General features: G+C 42.3%; 1 protein-coding gene across 1 annotated transcript; it reads right to left on the bottom strand.

The window, feature by feature from the left end:
• Positions 1 to 801: 801 nt before the first annotated feature.
• LOC145498567 (uncharacterized) lies at positions 802 to 8,058 on the bottom strand. The gene is made up of 5 exons (XM_081478474.1): positions 7,996 to 8,058; positions 5,197 to 5,260; positions 5,029 to 5,109; positions 1,855 to 2,760; positions 802 to 1,376 (listed from the first exon to the last, which is right to left on the bottom strand). The coding sequence occupies exons 1-5, from the start codon at positions 8,056 to 8,058 to the stop codon at positions 802 to 804; spliced, it is 1,689 nt and encodes a 562-aa protein (XP_081334600.1).
• Positions 8,059 to 12,169: the final 4,111 nt, after the last annotated feature.

Genomic DNA, 12,169 nt, shown 5'->3' with positions numbered 1-12,169 from the left:
TGTTCACATATCTGTAGTAGCTGAAAGGAAATTCTAAGAAATACAAGATAAGTTTTCCAAGAAATTCTTACCTGGAAATTAACAAAATCTAGTTTTCGGCCTCAAAAAATTGGGGGTTGACTTATACACGGGATCGACTAATACATGGGTAAATACGGTACATAAGGCTGATATTCAATTGTTGGAAAATTTTGTCTTTTTTATCTTTGGTTCCTCTGGTTTGCCCAACTTTGGATTAAGTAGAATCAATATAAAATTTGACTATTACTTACTTAGGCCCATCGCTCCAGGTGAAGCGTAGGCCATCGACAACCCCTTGCCAGTAAACTTGAACTTGGGCTTTTCATTCAGCTTCTTTCCAGTTGTATCCTATCAGCTTCAGTTCTGCATCAGTGTTCCGTCGCCAGATGTTTCTGGGGCATCCCCTCTTTCTCTTCCCTTGGGGGTTCCACCTTAGAGCTTACCAGGTTATGTTGTTCGCTACTTTCCACAGGGTGTGAGCAATCCAGCCTGATCCATACAGGAGAACTGAATTTACATTCACTCCTTGAATTTACATTGGCATTGAAGATGTATAGCCTTGTTTGTCTCCTGATTTCTTTAGACATCCAGATGTTTTTGAGCATGTTAAATGCTACCCTCGCCTTACCAATTCTTGCTGCTACATCTTCATCTCTACTTCCTTGTTTGTGTACAACACTGCCAAGGTATGAGAAAGAGTCTACCTCCTCTAATCACTCTCCTTCCACTGTGACTGGATTTTCATTGATGTTGTTTATCCTTGTGACCATTGATTTAGCCCTATTGATCTTGTCTTGTTCTTTTTGATGCTGCTGCCAGTCCAGAGGTCTTGCTTTGCATCTGTTTATGGCTATGTGAAAGAAGGGCCCGGCCATCGGCAAAGTCCAAGTCCTCCAGCTGTGACCAAAGGGTCCACTGAATTCCATTCTTTGTTCCCTCAGTGGTCCTCAAAATCCAGTCTATAACAAGAAGAAACATGAAAGGTGAGAGCAAGCATCCTTGTCGAATGCCACTCGCGACATTGAAGGAATCTGAAAGCTGGCCTCTGTGCACCACTCTACAAGATATCCCCTCATAAGATTGCTGAATGATTGTAATGATCCTTTCAGGGATACTGTAGTCCTTCAGAAGTTTCCACAGTGTGGCTCTGTCTGCACTGTCAAAGGCCTTTTCACAGTTAATAAAGATGATGTAGAGAGATGAGCTCCATTCCAACAATTGCTCCACTATGATGCAAAGTGTAGCAATTTGATCAGTGCATGACCTTTCCTTTCTAAAACCTGCCTCCTGATCCAATAATTGATTGTCTACTGCTGCTTTCATTCTATCCAAAAGAACTCTGGTTAGGACTTCACCTGGTATTGAGAGTGATCCCCCTATAGTTACTGCAGACCCTAAAATCTCCTTTCTTCGGTAGTTTGATGAGGAGTCCCTCCTTCCAGTCCCTTGGAATCTCTTCCTCCTCCCAAATGGTCTCAAATAGTCTGTAGAGAGCTTCAGTGGAGGTGCCAATGCCTACCTTTAGGGCTTCTGCAGGAATGTCCTCTGGCCCAGCTGCCCTACCATTCTTCAAAGAATGGATGCTCCACACATCTCTTTAGCTGTTCCTCTGCTGTTAATGTTTTTCCTTCCTTGTCTTTGATTAGTTGTCTGTTAATTGGTATCGTGCTGAGAGCTTCTTAGTAGTGTTGTAAAGGTCCCTCATGTTCCCTTGTGCTGCTGCTTCCTCTGTGTGCTTGGCCAGATTGTCTATATTGCTCCTCTTGTCTCTTGTTATACTCCTCCTCATCTCTCTGTGGGCTCTTGTGTAGCGCTGCTACGCTTCTGCCTTACTTGCTCTTGTTCTGCATGTGTTCAATATGGCCTTCCTCTTCCACCTAACTTGTATCTTTCGTAGAGTTTCAGCCGACATCCAGTCCTTATGTTGGAACCTCCTACTATCAACTGTCTCTTCGCATGTCTCAGTCCACATCTTCTTTGTCTGCTTCCATTTTTCCTCAAGTGGAATGTTCTCATCATCATAAAGCTGCTGCAGCACCTGGTACCTATTGGTGAGGTTGATCTTAAACTTGTCTGCTGTCTCCTTGTCACTCAGTAGGTCCACATTATACCTTGTTCTAGCGGCATTAGTGGGTGGTTTGCAGCGCTTCAGGCGTAGCTTGAGTGTTGCCAAAACCATATGGTGGTCTGATGCAGCATCAGCTCCTCTTTTTACTCTCACACCTGTAGAGACCATCTGAACTTGCAACATATACACATGGTCAATCTGATTTTCTGTCACATGATCAGGCAATCTCCATGTTGCTTTATGAATGTGCCTGTGTTCGAACACACTGCCTCCGAAAAGCAGACTGTTTTGTGCACAGAAATCTGCAAACAGTTCTCCGTTTTCATTCATCCTTCCAAGCCCATGTACGCCCATAACCTTCTCATATCCTGTGTTGACATCTCCTATCTTTGCATTAAGATCTCCCATAAGTAAGGTAACATCTTTATCGCTTTGTCTTTTGACTACACTCTGCAGTTGATCATAGAATTCTTCCTTCTTATCATCCAAAGCGTCATTCATAGGGGCATAGCACTGTATAACAGTAATATTGATGTTCTTCTTTTTTGTGGTGAAACTGGCTGTGACAATCCGTGGACTGACTGCTTCCCAGCTGATGAGCACTTGCTGTGGTTCCTTGGAAAGCATGATGGCCACGCCCTCTGTGTGTGGTGCACATTCTTCCTTGTGACCTGAATATAATATTGTCTGACCTGAAGGTAGTTGTAGCTGACCTGACTGCCTCTACCACATCTCGCATAGTCCTAGCAGCAGTATTCTGTAGTTCTCCATTTCCTGTGCCACCTGTGCTGCTTCCCTGGTTGAAACATGGTCCTGATGTTCCAGGTGGCTATATTATTAGTCCTCTTGGGGGTTAGAAGGGGAGTTTACATTACAGCGTCCTGATGGCTTTCACTGTCTTGCATCATATACCCTCGGTCTAAGGGCCCCCTCCTCTCCCAAGTCTTGCTGCCTTGAAGTTGTTGTCAAGGTTTCTGCAACAACTGTTTTTATAGATAGGGTTGTTAGCCCTATGCCAACCTCTTTACCTCAAGGATAGGTGATCCTGTTTGTCAGGCCTCTACCCATTGACCTGTCCAGCAAGGGAGACCCTACCAGGAACCTAAGCTCCAGCTGGCATAGCTCTCCGGGTCACAGAGGCACACAAGCCCCCCCCCCTCCACCTCAACAAGGTAGGATACATGGGGGAGAAAAAAAATTGACAATGTCCCTTCTATTTTTGCATCAACGTGTTTGCTTTCATTTACTCTTCCAAATCACTTTCAAAGTGAGGAAAGTTTCACTTTATTGCTGAATGCTGTCATTGGTTCTGTAAAGAAATCCATCAACTGTGTGTAATTCATTTCAACCGTTTTATTCATGACATTGTAGTTAGCATGCAAAAATTAAAGAGTTCAATTCCTCACTTTTTAGTGGAATATTTTCCCACTGATACTTCAATGGTATTTGTTGTTGTTACATTGATTGCTGCTGCGAGGCGTACATGTACGCACCCTGTTTAACAATTCTCAGCCATGTTGCATTGACTGACTAACATCCCACTCGATACAGCGTTGCTGAGGAGGCAGCGTGGCCAAGTGGTCAGGGCTCCGGACTTTAAATCTGGAGGTCACAGGTTCAAGTCCCACTGTGACCAATTAGCTGGAGTTGCTTCTCGGTAGATCTTAGTTCAGCTCCTCAGTCATGCTTGTAAATAGCCAACTGGTCTGCCCCCTGCCAGTTGGGATTTTTAATCATGTTATGTTCATTTGCATTATTTGTTCCATCATTTGGTTTCATTGGTCCTGAAAAGCCCCATTGGGGGAGTGGTCAATCAAGACATATGATATGATTTTTTAAGAAGTATTTCAGCCACATGCTAGTGTTGACATTTACTGTTGTGCCCATTGAAATTTCTGCATGTAGAAGCCTAGTCCTTCAAGCCTTAATTAATAATTATGATTTAACTTGATGTGTGAAGTGCAGAAGTTCATGTACATGTATGACCATTTTTAACTTTCATACTGTACTTTCACTGCATTGACTATTAAAAGAGAAAACTCTTAAAGGGAGCATGCACTTACAAAACCAGAGTGTTAGCTCATTTTCACCAGTAGTTTTGAGTTGTTTTGAAGTCTCCACATAACCAACGTACCTGTGGCTGTTTGCCACATCATATAAGAAATGCTTGTGGCAATTTACTATTTAAGGGTAATAATATAATTTGTAAAAGATGCTATTGGCTGAATTAAAACATGAATAACTTTTATTTTTTCAGTTGGAGTCCCTCAATACAGCAACACATGGACCTAAATGTCCTGCTTGTTTGTCTTTATAGGATCTAAGTTGTCTAATAATTACCTAGTGACTGTTTTGGTGCTGCTGATGCCAAAAACAACATTAATTAACACTGATGTTAAACAACAAATTTAAGTGGTAGCCTCAAACACAGTGAAAATACCAGAAAATTAAAAAAAACAATTTGAAAGAAGGCATTAGTTGTCCATAATGTGTGGCATCTGCAAATTGTTTCTTTAACTGAACTCACATGCTACATCTGCTGCTGCGAGAGAAAAGCTTAAAAGAATTCCTGGGTCTTGTGAAATGACTGGAAGTCACTGTCAGCTAGTTGTCCCCAGTTATGACATGGTGCATACAAATAAATTTCTCAACTCGAACTTAATTTAGTAAACCCAGACTGAACCTCCATATGTCTTTTTCTTCCACTACTGAGCAAGCATTTTTTGGCACTGACATTACTTTTCTCAGTCCTCTAAAAGGACCTGTTACTTTTCCCCAAGTTCCTCCCCATAAAATGATTGTTCTAATTATTCCTGAAAGCATAGCATGAACAACCCCAACAAGCTCAACATATTTGGGGATTCTTTCATCTTCTCTTATGTTTGTGATTATTAGGGATTGAAGGTGGTGTAGTTGACTTCCACTCAGAGCTATGTTACTGCTTGGAACAACTACCTCTTGATCCTCTTCTGTAACAGTACTGTCATCTTCATCTACTCCGTACCAAAATAATTCTTTGTCTGTTAAAATAACATCTAATGGCAAGTTCTTCTCATTTGCATTTCTTAGAATGCCCTCAGTCTAAAGCTGAAGAGGAGATGAGCCACCTTCTGTGCCAAGACCATGGTAATTCCATTGTCTGGTAAATTCTTCCAGAGATTTGTTAATTTCCTGCAAATACACAAGATGAAGTGATAACAAATGAACTTCATGAACAGGGTCTAATAGGCCAGAAGTTTCCATCATTTTTTTTTTCACATCAAAGATGTTGTTGTGAATCAGAAATAACCAATTTTAAAAAATGTTTTTTGTGTAGAGTACATTGTTAAACACTTTATTCTGGAAAGCCTTAACATAAGAATTGAGAACAACAGAATGAGGTAACAGACAGAATTTTCTCAAATGATCATCTGAAAGGTTAAAAACGCTTTTTCATTTATGGATAATGTTAGGAGGTTGTGCTTTTTCCATGACAAGTAATGAATAATAATCTTTCAATTTCTTTTTTGTCACATCAAAGATGTTGTTGTGAATCACAAATAAAAGAGAGATTAACGGCAGGGATGTGTAACCACCTTTTGAAAAAGTCAGGTATAGAGTGTCGAAGGCCTGCCCATTGAAGAAAGTTTATTTTACTAAATTTTTTTGGCAAAATAGCTGAAAGAGTCGTTACTGCTTAGATTAATTAAGAGATCATTTACATAGACAATTCCAGATTCATAATAGTTTTTAAAATATACCAGTTTTTAATCTATTTGTATTTCTTTATTATTCCAAATGATTCTTTGCCAACTGCTTTCTGAAGCAAACGTTCCATGGAACTGTGACCACCACAACAAGAGTTTGCAACAAAATTGAAAAGAAATTGTGTAGTCATTAACATTGTAATTACAATTAATATAGAAAAGACCTCCTACGGGTTTTCATTGGTATTTTAAGTACCTCTTCCGTGTCCCATCATTTCCATTAAATATTTGTTTCAGCAATGCTAGTCTTAAAGACTTAACCATAGTCTCTAGATCAATCATTTTCAAGCCACCTTCCTCCATATTCATTTATCACTGACACACGCCTTACTTTGTCCGTGCCTTTCCATAAGAATTTGAACAGTACTTGATTTAACTGTTTCAATAGTTCATTTGGTGTTGGTAGTAGTGCACATATATGAACAAATTTGCAGATTAGAAAGGATTTGCTTATTGTCAACTTACCATAAAGTTTTTAATGCTATCCAGTCTTTCAATAAAGTTCTTTTCTCTGAGCAGTTTTACATGATATGTATAATAAACTCTGAGGACTTTTATTTGCTTGTTAGGTTTTGCTTTATTCTCTTTAGTCGACCCAATGGACATACCCTCTGTTTTTTTGCAGTTAAGACCTGAAATGTCCTTAAAAAAATTCAACTCAAACAATTGTTCAGCTGAGCTTATATCTGATAACACTGCAGTTGTATCATGATCTTTGTTTTCTCGTTCTTGATACTTATTCCTCTTATTCCTTGATTTAGACGAATTGCAATTGCCAGAGTTTCCACGACTACTATTGTTCGTGCCAAATCATGGGCACGTGACACGTTGCGTTACACATGATCGACTGACCTTTGTATCATTTTGAGTGTTGTGTCGCATTATGTTGTTGTTGTTCATTGAGAATAAATCGTCTGAAAAGGTTTACCATTTTGACATCTTGAAACTACGTGAAATCGTCCTGAACATCTGGTAGCAGAGCGAGGTTGCTTGTACATACCATTGAACATTTGCTTTGATGAATTTTTGTTTGATATGAGGAGTTTGTGAGTTGAAATGTCATTGAAGGAACTTGATCATGTGTCCGACCATGTGCAATATGTGTATGAACAAGAAATGCGTGTTGTCGTCAGGCCGAGCCATTCCAACACTGGAATTTTCAAAAGGAAAAGGCTAAGAACAAGTTATCATGCTGAAAGGCTACGCTCACAAGTCATATTAACATCACTGAGAATCTTCTGAAGTTGCATGGAGGCCGATGGAAACTATGCGAGCTAGCCAAAAAAAATGAAGAAGTGCTTAAAGAACTTGAGCGGGCCAGCGAGGAATACAAATCGTTTGGAACTTGAAGGATTGCAGGAGCACCTCATGCTAACTGAAAAACGCCATTGAAAGGGCAAATTTGTCTCGAAAGCATTGAAATTTCGATAAACAAAGGGAAAGCAAACTGCCTTAGAACTTAGAACTGCCTCCGATTTGAAACAGTTAGCAGTCATGGTTCACCCTTGTGCGCCAGTGAAAGTGAGAGGCGTGCACGTGTGATGGATCTACAAGTCAAACAAAAAGGAGAGAAGGTTAACACTGACTGGAAGAAGAGTGCAAGTGAGCTGAAAATCTCAAACAGGAAAGGCAATTACAAGAACACTGGGGCATATGAGAACTTGAATACCAAGCCAAAAAATTGCGATTAGAAGCTCAGCTTGACATCCCTACTAAAGGTAAAGGGGACCCAGAAGATACTGAGAGCCGTTTGCGAGATTTTGAAGATGCCGAAGATGAAACTGTTTACTGCGATATTGAACCCAAAATATTGGAAAATGTAGAAAATTGTGAAAACCCAGATGACTGTTTACCTCAGCGAAGTGTGAAGTTGCCGTCCCCAATTAAATTGTCCATGTTGTGCAAGCAGACTCCCCAAATCAATCAAGCTTATTGTGACACAGGAATGCCTAAATGTTTCGTGGATCAAAGAGCTCTTGGCTAAGCAGCATATGAAAAAGGGAGAAACAAACACAGTCGACACCAGCATTCGTGAAATTCATACCGTGTTTAGAGTTACCACGCTTCTCAGGGGATCCTCTCGAGTGGCCTCACTTCACATCACTGTTTAAATGTTTAGTACATGACCAACCCCTCACCGATACACAGAGAATGACTTACCTCCAGAGGGCCTTGGTAGGAAATGCGAAGAAAGCTACTGGAGGCATGCTGAATCATGGCCATCTCTACAAGGCAGCACTGAGAACTCGAAGAACAATTTGGAAATGAGGAACTTGTTGCTGGAGCCTTCATGAAGACTGCACTTAATCACCTGATTGTTGTCGAGGGAGACAGAACACAGCTTCGTTCATTCTACAACACACTACACAATGCAGTCGCCACGATGAAGAGTTTGCGATACTCTCATGATTTGGCATCTTCGACTAACACGCGTGCTGCGTTACAGAAATTACCTGACCCGTTAAAGGAAAAGTGGGGAGAAAGGAAGATTGAGATACATCCCATCATTCCCACATTAGTTGATCTTAATGAATGGCTCCGTGTGAGACTATGTTCCAAGACTTTAGTCAGTGAACCCTTACCAAGCATTGGTAAGCTGTCGAAGGGAGGAAGATCTGGCAATAGGGAGATCAGGGAATTGACAACTGTCAAGAGCAGCTTCACAGATGCTCAACCCTAGCTACAGGTGCCATGACAGGGAATCAGAGCTTGCCCACAGCCAACACCTGTCTGATGTGCAACAAGAAATGCAAGATTGAGAAGTGCGGCAAATTCATAGTGATGGATGTGAATCAGAGAGCTCAGTTGGACAAGGAAAAGAGGCTGTGCTTTTCCTGCTTGGAGTCAGCAGACCACCAATCATGTGACTGCTCCTGCAAGAAACGATGTGACGTAGAAGGCTGTAACAAATACCACCACCTGCTAATCCACGGTGCGGCACCAGTTTTCGTTGCTCTACCACCTTTGAACAGTGCGTCAACTGTCTTGAGCTTGGAATGCCGCAGCACCTGCCTTCGTCGGAGCTTCGTCTGTGAACTGCGCCCCCTCTGCTGTTCTGTTGCAAATCGTACCCATAGAAGTTGCGACCCCCAGTGGGGTTAAAGTTAATACATTTGTACAGCTGTGACTCTGGTGGCCAAACTTCGTTTATCTTGGAAAAATTTGCTGATGCTATTGGTCTGGTTGGTAAGGATAGCCCTTTACAACTTGGCACTATTAACTCGTCTGGTGAACCAGTACATTCGAGAAAAGTGTCATTCCACGTTGATGCTGTTGAGGGTCCAGAAACAGGTGTCCAGATAACCATGGAAGAAACCTGGACAATACCAGAGTTGAATCTCCCCTGCAAAGAGTTACGCGTACAATGGTGCAGGATTTCCCGCACCTGACCGATCTTGGCATCTCTGAAGTCGATTCCGAAGATGTGACAATTTGAGCAAATGTATTGGAGGCGATATTGCAGCATGATGTATGAAGGGGTCGTCCTGGGCAGCCCATTGCAATTCTCACAGCCTTTGGTTGGACCCTTGCTGGTTGAGTTAAGTCAATCATGAAACCTGAACGTCTGCATGTTATGCATGTGCACCATGTCCTGAATGTTGAAGAGTCATTGAAAAAGCATGTAGAAGACTGGTGGCAAACAGAATCCTTTGGTACAAAGTATGAAGATGAGAAACCCTGTTCTTGTGAAGACAAAGGGGCTCTATAGACTTTAGAGAGACTTGTGAAGCATGAGTGACAGATATGAAATCGGGATGTTATGGAGAGAAGGAAGAGTAAAGTTTCCTGATAACCACCTCATGGCTGAAAAACGACTGGAGTCTACCAAAAGGAAATGGAAGTGTGACGAGGAGCTGGCGAAGAAATACTTGTAGAGACAGCAAGTACTTTTTTGAGTAACAAAACGACGTATATTGTTCAGCAGGCAATATGCGAATGAATACACGTGCCGATGTGGCTAGCAAAAATGTAGAAACTATTTCCTGTAATACGAGACACAAACGTACTACATGGTGAGTTCTTGCGGTCTAGCGGTAAACCACAGCAGTTTCGTCACAATACTGTGACATTATTGAAGATTATGTTGACAAGGGTTACGCACGAAAGCTTACCCCTGAAGAGGCATCTGCCCCAACCCCTGAAACAGTGGTTTCTGTCGCACCATCCAATCCGTAATCCCAACAAGCCGGACAAAGTCCGAATCGTCATGGATGCAGCTGCCAAATAGGATGGAGTATCCCTGAATGACAAACTTCACACTGGGGCCGATCTCCTGAATAGCCTAGGTGTGTTGTTGCGATTTAGAGAATAGCATGTTGGCTTAGCCGCTGACATCAAAGCCATGTTCCATCAAGTTAAAATCATAGGGGAAGATCAGCCTGCCCTGACATTCTTGTGGTGGCACCTGGAACTGGAACGCCCACCTGATGTGTATTAGATGCTCGTCATGATTTTCGGAGCTGCATCTATCCCTTGTATGGCAAACTATGTGTTGAGAAAGACAGCACTTGAAAACTGTCAGGACGTTGCATTTTAAGTTGACACGATCAAGTCAGTTGAGAAGAATTTCTACATGGATGACTTTCTGAAATCCGTATGTGACAAAACCACCACAGTGCGAATGTTCGGGGAAATGACCTCTCTCTTGGCACGTGGAGGTTTCAGGTTAACAAAGTGATCAGTTCCTCGCATGAAGGCCTGTCGCAGATTCCTCCTCAAGAGAAAGCTAGCCTGTCAGTCAATTTAAACTTCGATGAACTACCAATTGAACACATACTGAGTTTGAAATCAAACACTGAAACAGACTGTTTTCGTTTCTATGTTCACTCACATCAGACACCTGAGTCAACCAAGTGCAGCATCTTAAGTTGCCTATCAACGGTGTTCAACCCACTGGGAGTGCTAGCCCCATACATGCAGCCTGCAAAATGTCTAATCCAATCGTTATGGCATAGGAACAGACTGGGATGAACATTAGATGAAAGGGACCAGAGTATCTGGAAGGACTGGCTCGAAGACCTGAAGAGACTAAGTCAATTGGAACTGCCTCGTTTCTGTGTTAACACGTCCTGAAGCATCCATAGCTTCATATATTAGCCAACGCGTCTGAGATGGGCTTTGATGCCATGTGTTACACTAGATACTCACTTCCTGATGGCACGATTAAGGTTTCATTTGTTATGGCGGGGAATCGTGTGGCACCCCTAAAGCAGTTAAGCTTACCTTGTTTAGAGCTCCAAGTAGCTGTCTTAGACATAAGGTTGTACTGCGTGGTCAAGCAAGAGTTGACTGTTGTCATCAAAGATACCATCTTTTGGAGTGACTCAAAAACTGTGTTGCAGTACACAGCTGACAAAAGCCGACATTTTCACACATTCATGGCCAACCGGGTCTCAGAGATTCACGACGCAACTGACCCGACACAGGGGAGGCACGTTTCTGGTCACTGTAATCCTGCTGGTAATTGCAGCTGGGGCCTTGGAGCAGTAAATTTGGATCACAATTGCTGATGGCTCAATGGCCCTGCTTTCCTGTCCAAATCTGTAGAGTACTGGCCTCAAGATATGTTGGACCCCTCTTTGAAAATGAGGAAGTGAAAAACACAAAGTGGTCGGGGCATACATCTGTTAGCAATACAAGAGCGTACTTTCCAGACCCAGAGAAATTCTCCTCTTGGACAAGATTTCGTCGTGTCCTTGTGTGGATTTGTCGTTTTGTCAAAAGCTGTAAAAGAAAAGCAGAGGATCACGTTGCGTCGTCTCTTACTGCCACAGAAATTCATCGCCATATAAAAAAGTCAGAGACTTATTTCATCTTGACTTTGAAGCCTTAAGAGCAAACAAGCGACTGCCAGTTAGAACCAGACCCAGCACCCTTAACCCCTATGTTGATGAAGCCGAATGCTTGAGGGTAGGCAGTCACCTATGCAAAGGCCCCGCTCCTGAACAGACCCGACACTCTTTGATACTGGATCCGAAGCACGAGATAACACATCTAATTGTAATGCAAAATCACCTCCGTTTGTACTGTGCAAGTAACTAGCACATTTTGAACGAGCTGAGACAGAAGTATTGGATCCTGAAAGGGCTGGCCACGGTTCAGAGGATTTTGTCAAGTTGTTTCTCATGCCGTAGACTACAAGCGAAACCTGAACCACCTGTCATGGCTGATCTGCCTGATTCGAGACTGGGATATCAGCAGCCACCCTTTGCAAATACCAGAGTTCATTACTCATGTGCGCCATGGAAGGAAAACAGAAAAGCACTAAGGTGTGCTTTTTTTGTGCTTGACTAGGCGGGCGGTACACCTTGAAATAGCTCATTCGTTGAACACT

The sequence above is a fragment of the Orbicella franksi genome, chromosome 9 (genome assembly GCF_964199315.1).
Source record: "Orbicella franksi chromosome 9, jaOrbFran1.1, whole genome shotgun sequence".
In the NCBI taxonomy this organism is placed as follows: Eukaryota; Metazoa; Cnidaria; class Anthozoa; order Scleractinia; family Merulinidae; genus Orbicella; species Orbicella franksi.
Note: the sequence above shows the minus strand (reverse complement) of the source record. Positions and strands in the feature narration are given on the sequence as shown.